The sequence below is a fragment of the Thunnus maccoyii genome, chromosome 8 (assembly GCF_910596095.1).
Source record: "Thunnus maccoyii chromosome 8, fThuMac1.1, whole genome shotgun sequence".
Taxonomy (NCBI): domain Eukaryota; kingdom Metazoa; phylum Chordata; class Actinopteri; order Scombriformes; family Scombridae; genus Thunnus; species Thunnus maccoyii.
In genome coordinates, this window is record NC_056540.1 from 9,628,888 (window position 1) to 9,656,860 (window position 27,973).

At 42.6% G+C, this 27,973-nt stretch overlaps 1 protein-coding gene across 24 annotated transcripts in view; it reads right to left on the bottom strand.

The window, feature by feature from the left end:
* Positions 1 to 27,973, bottom strand: part of tenm1 (teneurin transmembrane protein 1) — a 233,099-nt gene that overhangs the window by 117,588 nt on the left and 87,538 nt on the right. Inside the window, exon 1 of one of the 24 annotated variants that reach the window (XM_042418946.1) lies at positions 1,806 to 1,817. The exons of 22 other annotated variants lie outside the window; for them this stretch is intronic. Coding sequence is in view for 1 of the 2 variants with exons in the window: in XM_042418945.1 (XP_042274879.1) it covers positions 1,560 to 1,563 (4 nt within the window). In the remaining variant the exon portion in view is untranslated. Of the gene's footprint in view, positions 1 to 1,559; positions 1,618 to 1,805; positions 1,818 to 27,973 lie in introns of those variants that run through there. One more of the 24 variants, XM_042418945.1, reaches the window with a different exon arrangement.

Here is a 27,973-nt window from a genome sequence, read left to right on the forward strand (position 1 = left end):
GGGAGATAGAGATATAAAAGGTGCGCAGAAAAGAGAGGGAGAGAGTAAGCGGAAAAGAGATGTGTCTTCAGCACCACCTGCAGACGCGACTGGCGGCCATCTTGCAGTCAATGAGGTGAGTGCAGCCACCGCCCCAGGTCAGCATTAACACAGACCAATGACAAGTCGGCACTTGACCTCTATTGCAACAACACCTTGCCGTTCCACTCCACCGACCGCACCTATCACACCGATCACAACACACACACGCATACGCTTTCGCACACTCGGTAGCGCTTTCCGTCTGTCTCTCTCTCTATCTCTCTCTCTCTCTCTTAAAATCACACACACACACACACACACACACACACACCAGCAGAAGCTTAACAAATGTGGGAACAGATGCCACACATCAGACTGCAGTTGCCCTCTGCTCCCTGTGCGTCTCCAGAGAGACAGAGGAATACCGTTAACGAAGATAAGACACTGTAGTCCTCTGCTGTCTTAACACATGCCTATGTTGAACACATACACACACACACACACACACACACACACACATTTTTGAGTCATTTGTTAATGTCCATATCAGTATAAAGCTGTAGAGATGCAATCAGTATGTGCTCACCTCTCTCCCTCTCTCTACAAAAACACATCCAATAATACACATCCAATACTTTTTATTCTCTGTCTTGGGGACATGATTTCCCCTCATCCAGGCAGCCATAGCCCTCTACTCACTTATTGAAGTGAAGCAGATACTTTCATAGGTGAAGGGGAGAACGATATTTAGTGACCCTCTTGCGCTGAGACATTCAACCAAGGCATAAAACTTTTTTTTTTTTTTTTTAAAGCCAGCATATTGTCTGCCAGGTGGAAATATGTGTCTCTGCTCTAGGAAATTTCGATACGTATTAAGGTACCATGTCCACGATCTAATACTAAAAGAATGCAGATACGTTTGTAGCAATACAACATGAGATTCGAGGCTGATTGGATTCAGCTGTGACTTAATATTGATTCAAATCAGATTTGAAAAGATTGATAGTTCTTCATGAGTTGAAGTGTATTAGTTTCGAGTAGCCTAACTAAATAAGAACAAGATCAATATTTCCTCATTTTTGATTTCATGTACAGGTTTAGAAAACATGCCTACTGCCCCACCAACATGGCAGCAATGGGCAGTGCATAACAGTCCCCAGGAGGATGAATTTTTCATTGAAATGCTGTCGACTGAGTGTTTACCACATTTTCAGGATCAGTGTCATGCATCTAAATTGGTATTATATCCTTCAGCGCATGTCACTGCAAATAAAAAAGCTCGTGGCTTTATTTACAGTTTTCAACCTGAGGAAATTTGGAGCCACTATACTTTGGAAGTTGCCTTAGCTGCTAATGCTAGTAGTACTAGCCTCGGGTATTGACTGTGTCTGAAACCAATAAAGTTCTTTTCCTAACTTAATAATGAGGTTTATGGTGCCACCGGCAGATGCAATGTAGAGATCTGAGGCAGCTTTGGACATTTTAGAGTCTGACACATAGACTGTAAAAAGTAATGGACATAACTACTGTGACGTTACCCATTAGTTTGTGGACTCCTGAAGCCCCGAGTTAGCATTTTGACCATCGCCATCTTGGATTTTTGAAGTCAGAAGTGACCATATTTGGACAAGAGGGTGGCGCTAAACCTAACGCTAGCTACTAGCTGCTAGCTTGATTAGCACGGTGCATTTACAGTCTATGGTTAAATGTGATAATACTAATGCTAATGCTAATTTTTGCTAGCAAAAAACAGGCTTAAAACCATTAAAACAAAATGTACTTACCAGAAAAACTGGCCACCCTTAGAGGGTCTTTTAATACAACCAAACTCTAAACAAGACTGTTTTTAGGCAACCAAAATGCTACACTTAACTTTCATGAACTGAAAACACACTAAAATAGCTACAGCTGCACCTGAACTCTGTGAATCTCGGGTTACGCCATGGTTATATTACCTAACCAACATTAACTTATATAATATAACTTAATAAAATTAAAACTTAATAACTTAAAAAAACTTTATAAAATTGATTTGGTCCCACACGCTGACAGGAAATGTTGATTTATTTTGGTCTGTAAGTAATTACACTAACATTTTTTTTTTAAGACAACAAAACATAATTACTTCCAACAAAACCAGAAACAACAGAGAAAGTGTAATTAAAATAGCAATTTTGATGAATTTCACACAGAATTTCAATCTGTCCTGTGGTTGTGTATTGATGTAGTTGTATTTCTCACAGTTCAATCAGTTTTCCAGTATTGGTTAGTCCTTCCATGCCTACATTTAAGAGAGGCAGAATGTGAATACAGATACACAACTGTTTATTTGGACCACATTTTACTTGACAGAAAGCTTTAAAGTATGTGATTTGATACAAAAGGACTGGTTTAACAGTCTGTGACATTTAGGGAACACTATATATAGAGTGCAGTCTATTGAGGAACAGTGGCTTGCTGGAGGGTCAGCCAGGAGATCAGACTAAATAAACATCAGCAAGAAAGAGAAAGAGAGAGAGATAGGGAGAGAGAGAGAGAGAGAGAGAGTGAGAGACCCACACACAGACAAATAAACAGGAACTGTTAGCTCATGAGGTTGATGTTTTTGGCGCTAAATTAAGCGGCAGCTTTTCATCTGACCGTTGGTAGATCAGACATCTAATCACTTCGCTCTCCAGACACATGCCAGACAAGGGACAGAGGCTGAGGATATGTGGATGGATCAAGGGTTTAGAGTTGACACTTTCAGTGTTGAACTGGTTGACATCAATCTATCATCCCTTATGGTGTCTACTCTCGATATGACATGGCCTGGATATCCCCTACTTTCCTGAATTACATGATTAAAGATCTGACAGAATGTAAAAACTGAACCCTTGTCTAACGGGATCGCAGTAGCTCGCTGACCATTGATCCCATGACTACAGAATGTGTGGCACACAAATACCCCACTCGGCAAACTTGTCAAGAATATGCAGACGTATCACAATGTAGTATGCAAATGCAAGATGAAACTCTGCATAGCAATCTCAAAATTAGAAGACAGGTCAATACACTATTACAGAGAGAGACAGCTAAAGCACTTAAACATAGCCAGGTAGAAGGATGTTTAGATAGCCATTAGCTAACAACGCTTTATGACTATTTACAAGCCACTTACAGGACACACACTTCCAGACACTTATAGTTATTAGCAGCCATTAACATTCATGTATAATCATGTGGAATGATTTGCCAGGGAGCCTCATCTGCAGCAGCAACAGTAAACACAGAGAAAATTAAAATCCATCTAGAAGATGATGACTATTCTGCGGCAGTGGAGCAGAGGATGGAAAACAGGTGTGTACACAACACATACACATACCGATGTCTCTCAATCTTATATAAACATAAGCACACACTGTTGTTAATGCTAGGACACACAACCACCTCAAAAACCAACCAACCATCCACAGCAGGGAGAGACATAAAAAGCCCACATATATGCATCAACCCACCGTTTTCATAATGACCACCAACAGTGAAAATGTGACACTGGTGGCCTCCACCTCACCCATTTCTTCTTCTATCTACAACTGTGACTAAAAGGGCCACCAACCTCTGACACAATGATGTAAAAAAAGTACACAACAACCAGAAAAGACTGTCAGTGACCCTTTCTAAAAGGGTCAGCTGCTCCAAGGCTATAAAATCTTAAAAAGCAAAAGATAATATCCTGCCCTAGCTATGACCATGGAGACAGCGATGAATGGTGAGAGAGGGGGAGCTGAGACAGGACCCCGGCCTTAATGTAGTTTGTAATTGTAAGTGTTGGTCTTTAATAAAAGCCCAGAGTATTTGGTCAGGCTAATAGACTGGGCTCTCTAAATCCTGCCTGCCATGCATTATTCAACAGCCATTAGCTATCGCCTCATCTGGGAGGCTTTATGAGTCCCATCATCGGCTGGGACCCAGGCTAGGCGCACCAGAGGTGTGTGTGTGTGTGAGGAAAGGGGGGGAGGAGAGGATTAGCTGGAGAGAGAAAGAGAGAAAGGACGAGATGCAAATACAGGTATGGGAGGGAAGAGAGGGGAGGTTAAAGAGGATTCAGAGGCGAAGAATCAAAGAGGAAAGCTGACGAAAGATGGGCGTGATGTGGCATAGGTGAGGGCCTGTGATATGGAAATGACTAGAAGGAGATGAAGAAATAGCTGGATGGAAGCCAGAGGTCATATGGTAGACACATGAAAATGGAAAGAGGTTGATGCAGGGAAATGAGAGGAGAACTGACCGATGGAAGGTTGCGGAAATGGAGCGAGATGTATGAAAATAAGTGCGGGAGGCGAGCGTCAGGTCAGGGGATGGCTGAAGAGAGCAACAGAGAATGAAAGAGAGATGCCAGCCGAAGTGGCATTTTATCTTGACCACGAACATAAATGTCAGATGCTTCCTCCCTGTCCCCTCTCAACCTTTTCTTCTTTCAATTCCCCTCACCTCCCTCTCAACCTCCCCTTGCTCCTTCCACTCCACCTCCTGCAGCCCTTCTCAATCTGCCCACCTTTCCCATGCCTCTCTCCATCTCCCCAGAGTGCCAGTGGTAATTTTGCTTTCAGAGACGAGAGAAGGCCATGGAACACATGGAGATGCAGGCTGCTCAGTTACTATCGTATCACTGGCCAACAGGAATGGCGCCAAGACCAGGACGCGTACATGTGTTTGTGTGTGCATGGGTGTGTACGGGTGTGTATGGGTGTGGGCGTGTGTGTGTGCGCTCTTGAGTGCATCTACACGTCTGGGTAATGGGTGTTTAGCAGGCCTGCCAGACTTGTCCCAGCCACTGCTCTCCCAGACTACCAGGTTCTCCTGACCCTCTGCGGCAGCCCAAGGACACACTCCTGTCTCTCTAATTAAAACACAACCCTGACACACACACCACACACTCACACACACACACCCTGCAGGTCTGCAGCTTAAAATAACCTTAAAAGGAACAAGCAGAGCCATCATCCCCTGCACTCAACACCTCTTCAAAATCCACTCAGTGTTTTCTCACCAGGCAGCTCCCAGGCAGACTCTGCCTCAATCTGCAGGAGGATTCACAACAACAAACAGCATCTTCAAATGAAGCACTCACTTATAAGAGGAGTCATCAAAGGGGATGCATTTATTATTGTATGGCCTTTGTGCAACAATAGCATCGCTGCACCGTTACTCTGTGCTTGAAAATAATTGTCCGCTGAACTATTTGCAACCATCCAAAAACCCTCAAGAGGTTTCTGGAAACCTGTCAGTGTGGCTGTGGTCTACCAAACAGCCAGTTATTTCAGAGACTTAATGTTAAATGTCCAATGCTTATTTAAAGGATTCCAACCGTTTCAGAATGTTAAAGGTGGATAATATTTTGCAACATAATACCTCACCATATTTCAAAAATTGGCAGCTTCTTAACATTCTGACCACAAAGTCTTCTAGATTTGTTTGCAAATACATCATTATGCATAGCCCACACGTCTGAGTCTATTCTCTTTTTGTTGGCAGCAAACATTCAACATTAATGTTGTGTGTTCTCATATGCTGATGCCAAGCACGGTATGGTTTCTATTTACAGTAAGGAACGAGGATGGCTCTTGGCCGTGGATGTGCACTGAGTTATGAATATTGCTTCAAGTAAGGAAACTAACTTCTGTGGACATTGCACGTGACATACAGCGTTGAGACAGCCTCTTCACTTCATCTCCAACAGACAATTTAGCATGTTTACTTCCTCGTTAAGCGCATGAGAGACCCTGATGGAGGAATCCCAGGGAGGCGATGGCGTCCTGTCACGGCGGGTTACCACCGCAGCATGATTTAATGGAACTGTCTGTCAGAAGGCCGAACAACAGCCTGTCAACCAACAGGCAGAGGTAACATACACATATGCAGACAGTCAAAAAAAAACACAATGGAGACAGATTGTCAAAAACTGTCCTCTCTCTCTCTGTCTCTCTCTCTCAAACTCACACACATATACACACATGCGTACACACAAACACATGCAGGCACACAAAATCAAAAAGCAAAAGCACATATGTCCAAAAAGGTTCTGGCAAGAGCCAAGACAGGCGGAAATGAACACAGAAGCGCTCAGAGCACATTCAGAGAAATCAACGGTTAGAAAAACACACATCACCAGCAGCCCCCCCACCGAGAGAGGAGATGAGTGCCAGGAATACGCTCGCTGCATCAAGCAGCACAGGTGTTATCAGAGCGGTTTGCACGAGATCCCGCCAAACACAGTACTACTGTCATCTCTACAGAAGTAGCAGCGTGGAAATCAACCCAAACAAATGTAATGAATGGTTCACAAAGTATTTAGCAGATTAGGCGGAAAACTCTGTGCATGATGGGGGCCCAAATCCAAAGCTCATTACATGTGGCACTGCATTAGGAGCTCACACAAGCCAGTATACAGTCCTATCCCTCAGCTGAAGGCTGATTTCTATCCCCTGCTCCTCAGTCAATGTGGTAGAGAGCAATCACATCAGCCAGGCATTGGGCATCTGCTATAAAAGCCTTTCCTTTATTGTATATTTCTACCATCATCCCAAACTGGCAGGACAGAGAGCTCTGATTAGCATCAAAGCCTTTGATTGCCCCACTCAACAATCAGTGCTGCTCTCCTGTATGATGCCTGCTGTGATGCATAACACTGTGTGTGCGCATGTGTGTGTGTGTGTGTGTGTGACTGGTGAGAAAGAGAGAAAAAGAGAGAGAGTGAGAGAGAGAGAGAGAGAGCGAGAGGGGAGAAATAATGAAAAACCTTGCTAGGTGTATCAAAATTACTCCTGCATATGCAAGAACATATGTGCATTTGCTTGTGTAAGCCCACACATGCACATTAGGCCTTAATGTTCTTAGATGAACCAAAATGATCTTCTAATATGCCGGCCTCTGAAGCCCACCTTTTGATGTTGCACACTGCAGCACCAAATTCTGGTCTGGACAATTCACTCTAGCCTTGGAAATAGGCTGCTTCTTTAAAGATACCTCTCTCTGTGGCTAAATATGATTAGCTGCAGAGGACATTGTAGCTCTCTCCACAGCTAATACATTTAGTATGGATTGTCTGAGGGGTAAGGATACAGCTAGCAGAGAGATCAATATTCTAAGTCAGAGTCTGTCTGGAGAAGAGGAACCATGCTGAGAGATGGTTAACTGTTCTAAAGCAGCAAATGCTGTCTGGAAGCACCAAATGCCAGGAATCCCACGATATTGAACACTTCTTCAAAAGGTAATGCTTAATGCTCAAGCTGGGCGATGGGTTATGTTGAGTGTCTGCATCAGGCAAGGAGCTTGTTGAAGATTTGTTGTGGATATCTCTAAGGATGAGAGATTATATAAGGCAAATCTGGATGATTCCTTATAGTCTATAGTGCATCACTTAAGACCAAAGCCCCATAGGGCCTTGCCTCCATAGGGCTGATGTCAAAGTGGTGCTCTAAATAGAGAATAGGGTGTCCTTTGAGATAGAGGGGAAAAAGGACCCAGATTTAAGTGGCTTCATTTGCATGCGTGAATCCCTCACTTAAGCCCATTTGAATCGCACACAAGCAGCCGCAGACACAAACGGACATGCACGCACCCTCACACAAATTCCCAAGCACACAAATACACACACTTAGCACAGACACATTCTACCCACTATTCCTAGAGTCAGAGGACATTAGCACTACATCTATTTCTGGAGGCCCATTAAGGCCGTAAAACATTTAAGATCCACACAGAGTGATTCCCACTGTCAGAATGACCCGTTCTTTCCCCATTTCTCCTGCTCATGTAAAAAAGCTGACACGAAGCTTGTGACAGAAACATGTATTTGGTGCCGTTCTGGATTCGGCTGAGTGGGCTGGCACGCGGGCCGGATGGGTGGGGTGGGGTGGGAGGGGGAGGACGTGGGGTTGAGAGGAGTTAGGTGGGGGGTGGGTGGGGCGGTGCAGTCGTTCGCCGCCAAATAGGTCCATTTTGCTGAAATGTGAAGCCTGCACTTTCCTGACACGCTATAATAAATCTATCAATTGTGTGTGGGTGGGTACGTGCGTTTGCATTATGTGTGTGTGCACCATGCATGAAGAGGAAATTGGTGGCATCTAAACAGGAAATATCCCCTTCCCTTCCCCTTTATAGATGTGACAGTCACAGTAACAGCTAACAGCTCAGCTCAACATAACACAGGGTGGCATATGCCTTATAATGGAAATGCATTGTACCACTGAGGGACTAACATACCCTCACAAGGGCACACATGTATGCATACACACGCATATGCACACACACATAGAGGCTAATGTGGGATGAGTAGACAAGCTTGTCTGCTTCCCATCTCAAATCTATACATAAATATATCATTTGCTGTCCAGTGAGGACTAAATCCATGAAAGCAGCAATGCTATGCTACTTTAATGTGAAATGACAGGCTCGTAGGCAGCTCTTAGAAGCCTAACAAGCCTGAATAGTCCCTATTTCCATGGGGAAGTGTAGAAGCAGAATGGTAGCTTTACTATAGTTCATTATAGCACACAACCTTGAACACCTCCAGCAGCCTATGTTTCATCCACCTCCCAGTTGCACATTCTTGAATCTAGAAAATAGCCTTTGCATAGCCAGGAGCTTTGTCCTTTACAAAGCAACCACTTGTTGCTTTAATGTCTTTCTACATCCATATTACATTTAGATGTCTGTGTACTGTGACCTCAGAGCCCTGAAATGATAAATTCTTAGTGAGGAATGTTGGCTGAATCCTTAGTATCTGCATAAAATAAATCTGTCTCGTACAAAAAAGTAGGAATAAAAAAAGGGGTTCTTTTTTGCCAACTTTGACCCAACATGTTTTCATTTACAAGAAGTCTGTGTGGGTGATGAATTTATAATTGGTAACTTACACATTTTGTAGTAGAATATCAAAAACTCAGAGCACCCCAGTAGCCCAATGGTTAACACACATAACACACATAACCGTAGTTCAAATCTCTCTGCACTTTCAAAGAAAGGCAAAAATGCTGAAAAAAAATCTTATTAAAACAAAAAAAAAAGAATATCTAAAACTCACATGATGTCCATGATATGAGTTTTGTTGGCAGGATACAAAGACCTTCAATGAGATAGTATTTTTAGAATAATACTGTCTACACAATGGTTTGTATGACATAAGGGCAATGAAAGATCAGTCAAATCATATAAAGCATATTGTAAATTATACCAGAAATAACGTGATGTCCATTAATTAGAAGGTGTGTAATTTTGACCAGAATAACTTGTTAATAAGATTTACAGTGTTAAGATATACACACAAATGAAATGATAATAAAAAAAATTGCAGTTATATGAAAAAATAAAACAGAATGTGTAATTTTTAACAGTGTTTTACACTGAAAAGCATCAACTGTGCGTTTCATCTTTCATTGTTACAGCAGAAGATATAATCCAAATATATGTCAAAACCTGACCTGTATTTCACTGACACAGCACACCAATCTCAAAAAAAATCACAGGTTACAAAAACCTTACATGAACGCTTAATGTAACTTACAATCTAGAGAGAAAATACAGTATATAATATTCAAAAATACCATTTATGGAATACAATATAGCCAAATTAACTGCATATAAATAACACTTCATGGGTCAGGGTAGAACTGTATCAGCTGTGCAATGATCCTAACATACTCCACTGTAATTGTCCTAATATTCATTTTTAGGATTTACAGCAGCAGTAGGAGTAAAATAATTAAGACAATGAGGCTTTCTGTTAATGCTTGATCTGACTGAACTTATGGCCTTCGTGTTCACTGCTCTGTCCAGCACTTTTACTCTCAATATAATTAATATTTCAAGACAAGCATAGCAGAATAAAGTATTCTTTACTGAGTAAAGGCAGTGAAGTTTATCTCTTATATGAGAGTTGTCATGTCCTACGTAGGAGTTATTACGTTTTAAGTGGGGTGTTTTCCACTATGGACTACAAGTTCAGTCTAAGCTTTGGCCAACATTGACCAACACCTTGGTTTTTACTTACTTACATTTTTTACTGATATTACTCAATATGTCTGTTCTCCACTCTCATAAAAAAAGTAATCCATCATTGCAGTAGCAAAGCTTTTCCCTGGGCCCGTACCCTATACAGATTCAAGATTAAAAAATACTTTATTGAGTATCATGTAATGATAGAAAATTGTCTTAGGTTAGGGGCTCACAAACAACATAAAAACATAAAACCATAAAAGATTCAAATAAAATTAGATTAAAACACAAACAATTCCATAAATAAATAAGAGCACGAGTGCAAAGCTGCATTAAAAAGTAGTGACAATCTATTTGTGCTTGTTTAAAATGGATATTGCAGTGGAAATGAAAGAATGAAAGTTCTCTTTTTTGTCAAAAGGTGCTGTGAAGCGGCTGCCTGATGGGAGTAGCTGAAAGGAGTGGTGAAGGGGGTGTGAAGGGTCCTTAGTGATGAAGTCTGCCTTTCTTTTTACTGCATGACTGCAAAGGTTTGAGAGTTGGGTTTGAGTGGTGCCTGTGATTTTGGTTGCATGCTCAGTGATTCTTGAGTTTTTTCCTTTCTTTTCTCTGTGAGGAAGTTGTACCAGGAGTCAATGTTGAATGTGAGGACTGATTTGATGAGTGACTGGTACACTGCTGTTAAAAATGTTCTGCCTGACATTAAAACCTTTCAGCCTCCTCAGGAGAAACATGCACTGTTGGGCCTTTTTGTAGATTCCGTCCACATGTGTGAAGGACATGTGGTGGTCTATCTCAGGTACTTATAGATCTCGACCTGTTCCACCACCTTCCCCTCCAGCCTGAGTGGTACAGAGAGAGGGTGTGGGGTGTCAGGTGCCTGCTGCATCCTGCAACACAGCTCTTTGGTTTTACTGATGTTTAGTTCCAGGGAGCTCTCCTGGAACCAGAGGACCATGGTGTCCACATACTGCCTGTATGAGGATAGGGAGCGCTCGTCCGTCAGGCAGGCCACCAAGGCCATGTCATCAGCATAATTAAAAAGTGACAGTCTGTTGCTATTGCAGGTGATTTCATTTGTGTATATGGAGAAGAGGATGGGTGACAAGACACAGCCCTGTGGGACCCCAGTATTTAAAACAACGTTGCTGGATTAAAAACCATTCACTCTGATGTGTCTGTCCTTTAAAAATCCTTAATCCATAAAACCAGTGTTGTGATGACATGTAGTCCTTGGAGCGGCGCAGAAGTGTGTTTGTGTTTACGGTATTAAAAGCAGATGAAAAGTCCATGTATAAAATCCTGACATATGAGTCGAGGTGCCTAGCCACTGTAGCCAGAAGAGTAAGGTTGGCATTCTCAACTTCCTTTTTCACCTTGTAGGCAAACTGGAGCAGCTCCAGACTAGGGGTGTGCAATATGACGATATTAGATCGTGAACAATATTTTTGCCATATTGTCCACCCCTAGACTAGATTCTCACCCACCATGGTGGTAAGCTTCCCAGCAACCACCCTCTCTATGCATCTGCAGAGGATGGAGGTGAGTGGCACAGGCCTGAAACAGTTCAGAGCTTTGGCATGGGGCTTTTTGGGAACAGGGATGATGGTTGTTCTTCACACTGACTGGTGCAGAGGCATAGCTGGTGTTGGTCGGGGTCCAGTCCTCTATGGGGTCAGTCCTGTTGAACCTGGCATAGAAGGTGCTGCGAAAGAGGTGGGGTCTGGGCACTGTATCTGGGCTGATTTCTGAGCTCTGCCAATTGTGGTGTTGAGACCCTGCCACGCCCCCCTCGCATTTCCCCTGGTGAACCTCTCCTCCATCATATTTTTGTAACAGAGCTTGGCCAGCTTAGGTTTGAGCTTCAGCTCCCTTTTCAGTTCATTGACATGTTTTTTGTCTCCTTGTATGAATGCCATTTACTTTGAGGTTGAGACAGTGTTTTTGCTCTCTGGTGACCCAGGGCTTGTTATTGGAGTAGAGTCTGACCTGTTTAGTCGGAATGACACTGCCAGTGCAGAATGACATGCATGAGCAGATGGAGACATTGAGTATGTTCAGGTCACTCTCACTTCTCTGGAAGAACGTCTTCCAGTCAGTGAGCTCAAAACATCTCATCAGAGTTTCCACAGAGTAATTATTCCAAACCTGGATGGTTTTCGAATGGATCTTATATGTTTTCAATTTTTGTCTGTATTTTGGCAGCTGTAATATTACATGATGGTCTGAGAAACCATGGGGAGGGTGGGGCTTGGAGACATATCACAAGGTATATTTCCAAAACTTAAGTCCATTGTTCTGTCCAGTCATGTTGGAAATGTGACATATTGCTCCAGCTGTGGGAGTAGGGTAATGACGTCACAACTATTGCAATCCTCAAGCAGAAAGACAGGCCGATCAGCTGCTCTGGAGACAGCTATGTTGTAGCGTTCAGCTGTGAGCGCATTGTCAGGGCCAGGGACATAGGCAAGAATCACCGTCAATTGTGTGAAGTTGTGAGGTAGATAGTGAGGACGGAACGACACAGTCATGCTTTATTAATGCCGTGAGCAGTCGGTCTCACAAACTGTAAAGTTGGTTGCCCATTCATCATTTACAGCCATGCAAAGCCCACCTCCAGATGATTTTTCTGTTTTTCTAGTGTCCCAGTCAAAATATAGGAATGTAAATCCATCTAACCTCACTGTAATGTTCTCAGACAACCATGTTTCAGTAAAACAAAGCATGCTTGCGTAGTCAGTGTCAAATTTGATCAGCGCGGAGAGTTCATCCATTTTATCTCGTAGTGAGTGCACATTTGATTTCTAATTCCTCCTCTTGATCCCCTTTTCCTCCAAATGCGTTTCCTTAACAGATACTCAGGGATTAGATCCAGGAGTGGCGATGCTGGTATTTTCCACATAAGTAATATCCAATGTTTCATATCTTGTCACCATACAGGTACAACATAATACCCTTTCTTGCAAGACAATTTTTGTACCATCAAAGGTCCAATTTTATCCCCAAGTGATCAAAATGTACATTTAAACAAAACATGTCTCTTAATTCAATACTGTGAAGTCATTGTGTTAACCTTTTCTGTTTTTCAATGGCCAGTTTCACCTGCGCCCAGGTCTGTGTAACTGCTTGCTCCAGATTTTGACCTATATATACCAGGACACCACCAGGACAGCATGAATGCTATTTCCCCCAGACCCCAACTTCACCACACAGATGACCCAATGACCCAGTAGGAGTTACTGAGGAGAACATGTTCCACTCTGGCTTCCCACCAATGAGCACTATCAGTTATGTTTGATGGTGTAGGCAGCCAAGCCAGGAGAAATGTAGCACATTGACAAAGCAGGAAATTGTGTCTATACAAACCTTTCAAGGTAGCTTTTTCAGCAGATAGACGCCAGTAATATTCCAGTTAAGCATTTGAACTTGAAGACCATCATACAGTATAAAATCCCTCCAAAAGATCTGTGATAATTAGACTGCTTCCATATGTGCTGCATAATGGAAGATTGCTGCTGTACCTTATTCATGAATTGGTGGAAAATTTTCACCTTTAACTATCAGAAAATCTTTATACCTGAAGATACTGATGTACTTAGTCTTATGAGGGCCTATTACGGTGCATCTGTGAAAAATATGCTTTTAGGTCCCAAACATGAACCTCTCCTGTTCCTCCATTTGAGTGTTTTCATGTATTGACCGTGAAAACGAATTTTCTCTCAGAGGATAATAAAGTATCTGTCCACTTTACTGAGGTGAACGGTTGTGCTGCCTTTGTCAATAATATTCCTGTAGATGTGTTTTCTCAACGCGCCTACTGCAGCACTGAGGACTAGTCAATATCTCACAACGCACCTCTGACCTGTGGGCAAACCTGTCCCACTCCTTCTTTCAACTTCCGATGGACATTGATTTTCTAGCAACTCCCACTCATATATAAATGCAGCAATTGAAGAGGTGTGAACAGGGATCTATTCTAAGTACAGATCAGGGGCTCTTGAGTAAATAAGAAAGTATAGGATATTTATTTTCTCAGACGCAGCTAACACAATCTAAAAAGGATTGTAGCATCCAAAAGAAAGCCAAAAAGCAGAGTCTGTTGCTGATGTTATTGTTCCCCTGATCTTCAAAGTACAGTGTGTAAGTGTGAAGAGTGTTACACCATGGATGTATGATATGTGAGGTGCTATTCTAGCGTGAAAGTGTGTGTGTATACATGTGTGTGTTTTTGTGTGTATCAGTGAGAGAAGGCGGTATCTAGGTCTGTGTGATGAATCTGTTTCAGTGGCAAGCAAGGCCCTACAAGCAGCATGCCGTCTGTTAATTCACATTCACCGCAGGTGGTTAGAGTCTGTGGCTGATGATACTGGGAGGTGTTGAGAAATGGAAGAAGAGAGGAGAAAGAGAGACAAATGAACAAAAAAGCTATGTGCAGGATGATCCCTGATGTCAACCGTTGGCAAAACAAAATTTTAAGTATAACTATAACTGAAACTCCCTGGCATTCACTTAACAAGCAGATTCCCTTGTGGCTGCACCCCAGTAAATAATTGCACAAGAAAGAATTGCAAAGTGTACACTGCAGCGTGAAAGAATCAGCTTTACAAAAGAAAGATTTCAGCTCAACGTGCTGGAGTGTAAAGCCACTCTGTGCTTGTATAAGTAAAATTAGCTGGAGCAGCAATCTCAGCTGGAGAGGTTTTGATCTCTGAGCCATCATGTCTTCATTAAAGTATTAACCGATGATTGCGGCACCACCAACCAGCCGTGTTTATTTCAGCTGCAATTATAGCCCATGTTACATCTAAGCAATCATAACCTCTGTCAGTGATAAACCATCCCACACAGAGTTGCCTCTCGTGGCCATGCAATGCTGTAGATTTCTCTCTCTCTGTTTTCCCTCTCTGCCTCTGGCCAAACATTACTAGTGATCATGCATCACCCTGCATTCATTCCACTAATGTATAGGGCCGTGAAAATAACCGCATTACCGCATTATCACTTTACCATAAAACTGCGGTCATGTGATGCCTACCGCAGGGTTGAGCTCATTACCATCATCACCGCATTATTTTTAAAAAAATAAAGTTTTTTTTTTTTTTTGCTGGCGTGGTATTCACAGCGGCTGGCATTGTGTCTACGTGTTCATCCTCGCTCGCCTCCTGAGCGGTGTTGAACGAGGAAGAACAAGACAGAGACACACCCCCCTCTCTACGGTGTGTGTTTGTGTTCAGCGTATTCCTCACCAAAGGTTTGAACTGTGTGAGTCGGCCCGTATGAGGACAGAGGCAGTGAGCACAGTGGGGGTCAGTCGCTGTTCTCAGAGTCGTTATGCCGGGCCAGATGTGTTTCCTGACAGCATTTCACTGGGCATAGTGCTCATGAGTGTGGATGGACGCAGCTCTTTGCCCCCGACCGTCTCACTCCACTGTGGGAGAGAGACGGCAGGGACTCTGTCCGTGTGTGTTTTTGTTTTACACTGTCTCCATGACCCGCTGAGTGAATCGAGCTGAGCCGAATTCACTGCTGTGGTGTGTAGACCTGGGAGGGTGGAGGAGGAGGGAAGGGTAGTTGCTCTTTCATGGAAAATATATATTGTTTTAGTCAAAACAGATTGTACATTTTCAACATAAGTGCAAGCAGTAACATCATCACACACAGACATACTAATATAATTTTAAAAAAGCCTGTAATAATGCGGGGGGGGCTACTAATGTAGCATACAACTGCTGATATACATTTGTTACATCTCACCCGCTTGCACTCCTCACTCTTTCTTTACCTCTCCCCTGCCTGAGATATCAGGGGAAACCCATTCAGCTAAGACAGTCCAGATGTAATAGCACTTATGTAAGCTCTGCCCACTCAAGATCACACCACAGGAAAAGATGTAGAATTGCTCTGGGCTGTGAGGACAAGATAGGAGTAGTTAGGCCAAATCAAGAAGATTTATGCTTAACTGTTATTTGGATCACTTTCTGTAGCACAGGTAGAAATACGGCTCCAAAACTGGTTTATAGTGGCTGCCAACCCTCTGTTTCCTGTCTTGTAAAGCAGAAAGAAAAGATACTGCTACATCACCCGCATCACATAAATCAGGTATGAAAGCATAATGGTGAGGATTTGACTGAGGGCAGCGGGGGCAAGGACAGACATATGAGATATTACTCTCATTCATTCTGACTCCCTCTATTTCCTCCATTCTGTCGGTGTGCTGACCCATCTCTGGTGCTGACCCAAAAAGACTAGAAAGAAGAACCGCATCCACCTATTGTCAGCCACATACCCCATTATCTCTCTCGCTCTGCAGCTTCGAGGGGGCTCGGCTCATGCTTCCCCGAGGTGATCATCTCTCAACACATCTCACAGGCTAGACTCCAATCTGCTCGTTCCCAAATCGTACAGGGATCTTCTCCGCTCAGTCAGGGCTCTAGTCATTCCCTTTATTCCATCGCAGATAGAAAAACAATAGATGAATGTACCTTGAATGTAACACCAGCTCCTCCAGGGAGGGAAGGAGACCATAAGAATTGATGAAGCATATCCATTCGGTCTAAAAACTACAGATCTGTAGTTCTTTGAACAGATTACATACACCCTGAGGTTAAAGAGGGGCAAAAGGGGAATCGGCTTACAGTGTGAGCCAGTGTTTCTTATCTCTATGCTTTACCATGTATGCTGCTTATTATTTTTACTCATAATTAACAAATTAAATCAAAACAAATGGCAGTTCACTGAAACTCTCCCCCAAACAGCAATTGTCTAATCGTAGCAGGCCTATAACTAGTGCCTTGCAGGCCTGCAGTGCCTATTAAGCTTTGGATTTCTCAACATGTTGAAACAGTGTGCGTGGGCCTGTAAAGAGATGATACACAGTATTTGGACCAGTGTGTAAGATTTTGTTGGATTTACTAGCAGAAATATTGGCAGAAATGGAATAGAATATTCATAAGTATATTTTAATTATTGTTTAATCATAATAAAAATATTTGTGTTTTCGTTACTTTAGAATGAGCCCTTTACATCTACATCAGGAGTGTGTCTTCTTTTATGGAGCCCGCCATGTTTCTACAGTAGCCCCGAACGGATAAACCAAACACTGGCTCACTGGTTTTGTGGCCGCTGTAGGTTGGAAGGTGAGGGGGAGGTTGTAGAGTCCTGTCATCTTTTAGCCTTTCCAAAACCAAAAACAGAAGAGAAAAAGTGTCAGAAATGGATTAAAGAAGTTTGTCTGCTCTAACCTAAACTTCAAGTGTTAGCATGTCCAGCTAGCTTAAAGTAGCCAAACCCAGTGTCATTTCAAAGCCAAAATAGATTTCTTTAGCTTATTACATTTTGTGGGCTAACAGGCTGCATTTTTATCAAAAACTAACTAACGACTAACCAATCTTACACTGCAATACAAGAACAATAATGCTACTTTTTCCCATGTATTGTATCATGACCATCAGCTTGTGAAGATATTGACTTTTTGCCCGGGACATGCAGCTTTAGCCTTTCAGCATATCATGTTTGTAGGCTTCAAGTGCATATTAGTTTATATAAGGTATCTTGTTTTAAAACAATTCAGTTGGACACAGTGTTTTCAACCAAATCAAGGAGCAAACACTTAATTAGCTAGCTAGCTACAGCTGATAAAATCTGCCATTTCCACCAATAAAATCAACAGTCACTGGTTAAAAATAAGAAACTGCTTAGGTCTACTTCTGTCTAAAGTGGGTAAAACTTGCTACCGGTGTCACTGTAAACTGCATTCCAGCAAGAATCGAATGTTTGGCAGACATAGCAACAGTAACTAAGGGGGGTGGGCCTGAAATAAAAGTGCAGCCTTACATTACAGCAAGCGCACATTAAAAGAGGGGCTATTACGAAGGCTACAGTGCATAAACACAAGTCTTTCTGAGTTAAATGAAGTCCATTAATTCATGAAATATCTCACAACCACTTCCACCACCTCCTCATTTAGCTGAATTTGATTATGCTCTTTGGTTTCCTGCCTTCCTTGTCCTAATGATTGTTTGCAATTTCTTTATTACTACGCTACTTGCAATCATGATGATTCATGTTGAGTCAATCTGCTGTTTGTTCTTATTCCAGGGAGTCAGCTAGAGCTTAAAAAAAGATTTGCCTGCATGTACTTTCTACATCTTGCTGTAGCTACCTAGTCTCTTCAATGTCTTCAATGTGTGTGTGTGTAGTATTGGCCACAGTATGAACTGAATATTATCCACCTTGGCCAGACTCACTGCACCGGCTGGTGTTGATCTGATTCGGCTACTACACACACATCGGGAAAAAAACATCTGTTTGGAGCAAAATGCATTGACGCACACACATGAATACAAAGTGCACACTTACTTGGAAGCACATGGACATTCAAATACACTGTGTGCATCCACATACACACATACACACACACACACACTCACCCCACCCACCTCACATGCATACACATAAACACTATCTGGAAATGGCATTGAGCATCTGTTTGGATGAGTCTAGCACATTCAGTTTTGTGAAACACTGGCAAAAGCCCCACATTGGCCATGAGAAGCTTTTCTACCGCAGCAGGGTGACCGGGTGACCAAGCAGCCGTCCAATTGTCTGCTCTCCTCATCCACACACACACACACACACACACACACACGCAGACACCGCAATGCAAATTCAGTTCCACCCCCTGCCCCTGACACCACCACTCTCTTTTCCCTAGTCACCCATAAAATGCTCATGCTTTTAGCAGTATTCTGAAGCATTTTAAGAAGCTATTTATTTAACAGCATGATTATCTATCTGGTGTTAGGGTGATCTATCTAGCAAAATGATTGGGTGCGCTATTAACGCCCTCTCCTCTGGCACAGGTGGCAGCTGATCAAAGGACATGCAGCAATAAAAAATAAAAAAAAGGGAAAAAAAACTCAATTTTTTGATATATTTGTGATATTTTCCATAAGTATACAGTGCTATCCCTGCTACAGCGTGACAGCATATAAATGAATCTTTAGCACAAGGAGAAAGTGGTCAATCAAACATGCTACGATGAGCACCAGTGAGCACACACATTTCAAAACTTCCTCTTTTTAAAAAACAAATGCTAAAAATAAACACAGCCTGCTTGGATCTTGGGGGCCTTGGGATAATTCCATGTATTGTAAATATGAAGGTGATGTCTTATGCCAATCTGTCATGTCTCATCTTAACAAATGTATATCTTCAGGGAGCGCCAGTTTAGGATTTAGCGTGTACATGCATCACATCAATGTCACTTGACAAACGCACCCCATTTGTATTGCTGACAGCTCGGTTGAAGCCAAGGTGTGTGATTTGGTGTGTTTTTTTGCGTCTGTGTGAATTTGCGTGCGTGCATGGGTGTGTGCAAAGAGAGACAGAGAGAGAGAGGGATACAGGGAGACACAGTGTCAGAAACCGAGAGCAAAACAAACAGAAACAGAGAAAGAGAGACAGGACTCCAAGGCAGACAGAGTTACGCCAAGGCCCGGAGGAGTTTTCAGTTATTTACATATGCAGATTCTGGTCACCCCAGATCCCTACCCTCATCAAGAGAAACCAATTAAAACTCTCTTCATTTAATGTTTACCTTAATTAACCGTAACAATTAATGGCTTTCCAAAGTCCTATTGTGGCTTTTTCAATTAAAAGCCGCCTGTGACAAAGGTTGCAATCCAATCCTATAAATCATACAGACAATTCTCCAGCGAGTGGAAGAAGTCCATCCCAGGGCAAAGTGAATGAGTGAAATAGGCTCATATATCACTTGTTTTCTCATTGTTGTTTTCTCATACTTGACTTAAAAAGTTTGGTTTTTTTTCCAGGTAAGGATAGTTCGTACAGTGCAGAAGTCTCTATACATGTCTGAGCACTTTCATGTGTGTTTGTGTATGTGCACACATGAGCGTGTGTGTGTGTGTGTATGTGTGTGTGTGTGTGCATAGTAGGTGTCCACCCATCCAACCAGCAGCACTCATACTGGTCAGCAGATTGTTGGGTGAGACCCAGTGGACCATTAGCTGTCCATAGCTGCCAAGGCTGAGAGCTGATAATGACAGGTGGTGTACACACCCTGGAGGTCTGACAGGCTCAGGGCACCGTGCCATGTAACAACAGCCTTTACTACTGGCACCAAAGCTGTGATGGCAGCCTTTAACACTGGCACCGTCGCAGCTGTGGCAGAAGTATCCCTGGCAGTATCATGACGGCTGCAATGGAAGGAGCAGCCATTACTACAAGCAGTTAAACTAAAATGGCAGGGATTGTTAATGGTGGGGAAGCCATTACGCTGTCATTACTATCCCTGACATCCTCTTGGCAAATGCATTTAAATCCCTATGCCGGCTGAGATGACAATTCTGATTATCAGAATAACAATGAACCTGTAGGTTTGTTATTCACACGGGCTTTTTTCACAGCAGAAACCTGCTCAGCGACAGGTCCCATTCATCCACATTGAGAACGTTATTGTCCGGGATATAAAGGTCTTGATTTGCTTACTTTTCTTTTCCTTTCTCCGTCATTGTTCAATTAGGCTTTTTAGCTGCCCATTCATACAAGCAGCGGTCTTTACTTAAAGCCTATGCAGAGACACCTCAGGTAGACGAAAAAAGATGGAGAGATGGAAATTTCTGTTTTGTGTTTTCTTAATTTCCTCCCTTGTGTCCTGGCAACCATTCCTTGTCAGTCCAGCTGTGTTGTGGCTGCAGTTTCTACCACTCCTCCAAAATATATACCCCACTGACCCCCTCACACACACAGAGCACAAAACATCAGGAGCGCGTGTGTGGGTATCTGACTATGTGTCTGTTCATACAGGCACCTTTGCGTCCTCCGCCCCCACTTAGCCCCTCCCATCAAGAGTGCAAAACACTCTGATTTGCACTAATCTCTCAGTACACTCTCTGGGCTATTGTTCCTTTCTGCTGTGAGCTTATTCATGTGCCACTCACCGTGCTCTCCTCTCATTTTAATACTCCAACAGTGCTGGGAGCTAAAAACAGGTTTAAGCCCGCTTATTCAACTGTTTATTACAAAAAAAAAATATATATATATCAGCTCGCCTCTCACCTCCGCTGCTGTGTAGGTGATCGTCGAAATGTGTGCAAAATGTGACCGCTTATTAAAATGGCAAGTAGTGGCTGGACTCTGTGATGTTTCCATCACACAGTTTATGTATACAGACAGCCTGTAGGCAGCCAGTGGACAGCGTGAGATGAAAGCTGCAGCTGATGTTCTGATTTGATGACTGTTGCCATGGCAGCGGGATGAGAATGGAGGAGGGGCGTACGCATTCACAAAGAGAGAGACAGAACAGAAAATTATCTCTCTCTCTCTCTCTCTCTCTCTCTCTCTCTCTCTCTCTCTCTCTCTCTCTCTCTCTCTCTCTCTCTCTCTCTCTCTCTCTCTCTCTCTCTCTCTCTCTCTCTCTCTCTCTCTCCCTCTTTGACGCACATACACATGAACACACAACCCTAAACCCCCCCCCCATCAAAGGGTAGTACAGTCCAGTAGGTCCTCCTTTGGATCAGTGAACTGTAAAGGCCCATCATTAGGACAACAGGGTGGGGTCCAACATTCTTGACAGCTTGTCAAGAACAGACCCTGCATGGCTAACTATGTGATGAGACCGCTATTAAAGAAGAGGAAAAGCACACAACTGCACTGTTGCTACAATGAGGCACCTGGCGGATTCATGGTAGCTCTTCAGCCTCTCCTGGATGGCTGAACGGCCGGTTCAATAAAAACGGTTTCTGGCTCCAGCGGACGTGTTTATAGTGTTTCCTCTGGCCAAGCACGGCACCAGGGTTAAGTTGATCATCTCTCACTCTGGTAAAATAGCCAGGGGAGTCCGTGTACCACTAGATCAACTCTACAACTTAAAGACCCTAAACGTTACAGCTCAGATGATCGATATGGCACTGAGCAATGTTCTTTACGAGCTAATAGACAAATCCATTCCTGCAAAACCCCTTGGGCCTTGGGAAGGCAAGAAGGGAGTTAGAGTATGCGGCTGTTTGCCTGGTGTTGCCACTTAGACCTCCACTCGCTCGCACGCGCACACAAACACGCCGGGGAGGTTAGAGAGACACCGGGATGCAACAGTGTGTTTGTGTGTGCGTGTCCATATGTGCGGTTTTATTGGCACATCTGCTGATGTGTCTATCTCTGAGGGCATTGTAGTTTCCTGATTCCGCTGAGGTTATCACGACTGCAGAGCTGCCAAAAGGAGATTTGTGTCCTCCAACATCAGAAGGAGGAAAAACACATAAAACCCATTACATTCACATTGCCTAAATGTTCTTATCTGACACTTTTGGATAAGAGAGCTTACATGAAACATTTGTAATTCCCTCACTATCTAATTAAAAGTCCGTATTGCCTAATAACTGTCAGAATTGCATCATAAAGTAGAGAAATCCTGAAAATCTGATTCCCGTCTGAAATCAAACACCTGTTGATATTTCACCAGATTCCATCAATTCATCTAAAGGGTATTCCAAACATCTTAAACGCATCTCCAATGACTTCTAGCTAAAATTAAACTCGTATAAAAGTTAAACCTCAGCAGGATTTTCTCATGTGTGCTATGTCTTTACTTGCCAGCGAGGCTTTCTGTCGTCCTATCTTCTCTGTGCCCTCTCTTTGTCTTTCTGTGCCGTGTGCCTGCTCATTAAACCGTAAGGTCAGTTTTTCACTCCACTCTCCCACCCTTTGTCTTCACGCCCTTGCTAACCTTGTGCAACACTTACTTGAACACAGCTTGCCCAAACTTAACTGCAAAACTTTAGCAGATCATTATAAAAAATAATGGACCATGTTTATAAAGGATATGAGGGCCCTCTATGACATTGCGCAGTCCCCCAGGCCCTTAAACAACCTAGTTTATAGCAGCCATGTAATATTTATGTTTAAGGTAACATTCATGCTTGTCTTATTTCAAGGCGAGGACACTGTGAAAAAACATATTTTAAACGACTTTATTTGAAGGTCTAATGGCAGCAATCTATTTTGGGGCAATATGCCTCATTTAGTCTTAGTAAGTATATACCTGGCAGGCATCTTCTGTGTTATAGAGTAACTTTCACTCTCTCATTTATGGCAGAGGAGATACATTTTGCTTATACTTCATTTATTGCAACAGTATATTAAGAGAATTGGAAGTTAGTGAGGATAGACGGGTGGAAAAAAAAACCTCTTGGCCCCTTTCTACAGCAATTATAGTACATTTTGAAATAGCAGTATGTGTGCCATGTTGTTGAAAAGGAAAACACTGCACTGAAAACATTTCCAAATTCTAACAACAAATGAGGATTTCTAAATGAGACATGATGAGTCATCTCCTGATGTATATTTTTGATTCCAATTCACTTGAATGAGAAGGTGTGTCCAAACTTTTGACTGGTACTGTACATCTAACAAGTATTTTCATTACCAAATAACCTCTCAATTTTATTTTCAATTATCAATTAATCATCATCATCATTTCAGAGAGCATTTTGTCATCTTCAAATGTGGTCTTCAAATTACTTGTTTTGTCCAACCAACAGTCTAAATCCCAAATGTTTTTCATTTACAAAGAATTATTACTTGGAAGAAAAACAGTCTGAGAAATGACAGTGTTCAAATTGAATTCAAGTGGCACAAGCTGTCAGGCGAATGAAAATGAACAAGGACGGGACTTGCATTTGTGTTCAAATGACTTTTTCTTCATTGAGTGCTGCTGTAGATCACATGATTTTAGGGTTTTAATATTCATTAAGCAACATCCTGCTTTGAAACACTCCCTCACTGTTCAGCCCACTAAGCAGAAAATAAAGATAACACCAAATAAAAACGGAATACTAATGTGATTTTTAAAACTGATTAGATGTTATGTTCAGTTTCCATGCAGTTTTATGTCATTGTGCCTTGTTGTGTTGTTTTTGTTTGTTTGTTCCTGGCAGTAAAACAGTCTGTTGCTGCCTGGTCAGTGGGCTAACATGTCTCGATGCAGGGGGATTAAATCCATACTGAACCACGTTTTTCTATGCTACTGCTTTCATAAGGCTTGATTGCTAACTCGGGGACACTAAATGTTTGAGGCAATTTGAAAACCCATTTTCTTCAAACCATTATCTGCAGTCTTTGGCGGAAATGGAACACTCAAACCTTTCTAGTGTATTAATTTAGCACTGTGATCAGACAGTTATAAGGGGAGTTGTCAAGTTTTGAAAAAATAATGGACGTCCTGCAGCCAATCAGAATCAAGTGCTTACTCAGGCCATGGTAATTACACAGATATTTGCATTTTAGCACAGAAAGTTATCTACCATAATGAGTGATAGAGCCTTTCATTGGACTGCTGTTTGCAGTTGCCTTAGAACCGTTCTGCTCAGAGCACAATGTATGAAAAGTGCAGCGATGTAACACCAGGAGGCTGTCTGCTTCATGCCTATGTGTCAATCCCAAAAGTGGAGGAAAAAAAGATAAGCCAAAAAGATATACAATAGGCTAGAGTAAATCTGCAACTGATTAAACTAATGAAAAACTGCTCAATTAATTAGCATCTCATTATAGGACAGTGTTGTAACCCAGATAATACAGCTAATGCAGTTTTTTTTTTATTATTCCACACTGCAGTAATTCAGAAGGCTGACACCAAATCTATCTGGCCTGTCTCTCATCAGCTCCTCTCTTGAATTTCTCTGTGCATTTATTTTGGCCCTTCCACCCAGTGACTGAGCATCAGTGGCAATGATGAGTTTTCAAAAGTGAAATATTTGGGAAATATACTTGTTTGCTTTATTTCTGAAAGTCATATGGGAAGATCGATACATGTGTTAAAGGTGCGGTGTGTAGGATTTAGTGGCATATAGTGGTGGGGTTACAGATTGCAACAAACTGAATACGCCGTCCTTCCAAGCATGTAAGAGAACCTATGGTGGGCGTGAAACTCGCATGTAACTTCTAAAACTGCAAACTGTTGTCTTAACATTGCTGTTTATGTACGGATTAAACAAACAAGATACAACATGTTAATTAGTGAAGATGTGTTGGTAGGTGTTTTCTTGTAACTAGCCAGCTAACTAGCAGGCTAGCTATTTCCTCCGTTTCTAGTTCAGCTAAGCTAATTGCCCCTAGGTTCTAGCTCCATATGTAACGCACATGCATGAGACTGGAGTTAAACTTCTCATCTAACTCTCATCGAAGAGAATAAGCATATTTCTCAAAATGTCGAATGACTCCTTTAATATTATGCAATGTAACCGCAGTAGTATTTGTGTGTGTGTCCTTCTATTCACACTATATAGGCTAAAGTACTTTTGGTCTTCAATTGTTTTTCATGGTTTGTGCAAGGCGCCTAATTTCCAATGAAGGAAGATCTTGATGTTATACTATGCAATATATATTAGACAATAGTGTTCTTTGTGGAGTGAACTTTGTGTAGTTTAAATGTGACAATGCCCCCGTGCCCACGCCCATGCCATGTCCACATAGAAGATTTGGTTCGGTGAGAAAGAGCTTGACTGGCCTGCATTGACCCCTGATCTCAATCCTACTGATAAACTTAGGCATGAATTCAAAGCAAGAACTTATTGCCAAACATCAGAGACGAGACCGACCTCATTAACATCCTTGTGGCTGCGGTCAGCCCTGGAAATTAGCATCTTAGCATCAATGGTTTTGGAATGTGCAGCAAACACATATGGGTGTCCACATATATATATATATATATATATATATATATATATATATATATTGAGTGTGTGTGTGTGTGTGTGTGTGTGTGTGTGTGTGCGTGCGTGTGTGTGTATGTGTCAGCAGTAAACTCTAGCTGAACCACACTTTGTCTTTCTACTGCCAATCTCCTCTGTTCTAACGTTTTACTGTCGTCAATTCAGGGTGTTGATGTTTTCCCGAGTTTGTCAGCAGGTCTGACTGGTGCTCGAGAATGCCTACAGCCTTCCTCAAGGGAGGTGTCACAGTTGGACATGTGCCCCCCCACCACCCCATCACACACACACACACAAAAACACATGAAAGAGAATAAAGACAGACATCTGTACAAACGTGGCTACACACACACACACACACACACAAACTGGATCTCTCTCTCCTTTACTCTTTCTTAATCTGTCACTCCCTCTCTCTATTTTTCTCACACTCAAATCCACACACAAACACACACACACACACACACACTGACTAAATTGACTTGTCAGCTTCAATCAGACCAGGAACAAAAGGATTCCTGCCAGTTTGAAGTTGACATCATTAATGGGTTTGGGAGGGGGTGAGCTCTGAAGACAAAGGGAGTGCAAGGTCGGGCCGACTTAAAATGCACTTTCATTTTGGCAGGGACGTTAGCTTTTTTTGATTTCAGCCCCTTTACGCCAACATCTTTTCGCGAGTGGCTCTAACTTTCATTATCGCTGGGAACAGAGGGGCGTGTGAGACTTTGTTGTGCTGATGGAGAGAAATGTGACATCCATAATGCATTTCCTATTAGAGGATGCCACGCATGGACACACCTGGCCATGTGTCAGAGAGAGATGGACAGGAAGAGGATGAGAATAAATGGTGTGTTCGTGGTGGAGAGGAAGAAAAAAAAAAAGGTTACCGAGTAAAGGATACCAATGCAAGAGAAAGCACTGCAAAAGTGGTGATGTGTGAGCAAGTTATCTTCTGGAAAGAAGAGAGAGATGGTGTCAGAGAAGGTTTGGAGTGCCACGGGACATATAAGCCCTTCATGTGACATATGAAATCCACACATAAACCAGCTTTCCTGGTGCATTGTAGCAGTAAAGCCAAATGCTTTGAACATTTAAATCCTCTCCTCTCACTTCTGTGACTTCATCCATCCTCATTTGCTTCTGTTTCCTCTGCTGCATGCCCATCTGCCTCCTCCTTTTTTTCCCTCTTTCATTCTGACCCTGGATAAAGATGGAGTCCCTCATCTCAAATGGTAATAACTTTGGTCCATATGCACACAGCCATCACAAATTGATTACTGTGTAATGCTGCAAGCACTCCCACTTCCTCACTCTCACTCGCTCCTCTGCCATCGTGTGATTTTGCACAAGGCTGACTCCATGTCCAATCCGGCTGTCATTAAACAGCACCCCTGGGTGCACCCCAAACATAAACAAGCCCATCCTAAACCCTCTCTCGCATAATCCTTCCCTTCCCTTCCCCTGCCTCAGTCCTCTCCTACTCCTACCATCTTTGTCTAACACTCACTCGCAACCAGCTTCTCCTTCACCTGTTTTACCCTCAACCACTCATTCCCTTTTATACTCATTCTAATTATACCATTACATTACCATTTCTATTCTCTCATTAGCATTTTTTGTTCTCTCTCTATCACCCCTTCCTTTTCTCAGCCACTGAATACGTTCCACCTTTTTTGCGGCACATAAACAGACAGTGCCCTTGGGGATGGGTTGGAGAGCTCTGTCTTTGTTTGTGTGCACCTCTAACTAACTCTCCATCTGCGGGGAGCCCAGCCAAGCCCAGTAGTGCAAGACAGATAGCTGGCACCATCCCAGACTCTTCTCTAGTTGGCCCCATATCTTCACCCCCGCCTCTCAACTTCTCTTTCCTTCCAGGCTATAGTCCTCCCACAGAGGCGGTTGTCGGCTACCCTCAGGCAGCCTGTCAGGTACTGTAGATGTCCGACCCCTACAATTCCTCCTCCTCAAAACCTTAAACCAAAATCTGCTTCAGATTCCGATGGATATTCAATCCTTTCCAAGCCATATGCTGTGGATGTTCGTCACCGGACTTTCCCCAGGCTCCATCCCCAGGCAACCCCAGGTTCACCTTCAATACGAGCTTACTTCAGAGACTGAATAACCAATAGCACATTTTCTGTATTTAGTCACATCAAAGAACCTTCAAAGAGAGAGGAACTTAAGCATTAGCATTAGTTCAAAAACTGAGTTTCAATCATGTAATTGCCCAAGGCTATGAGTTAAACCTT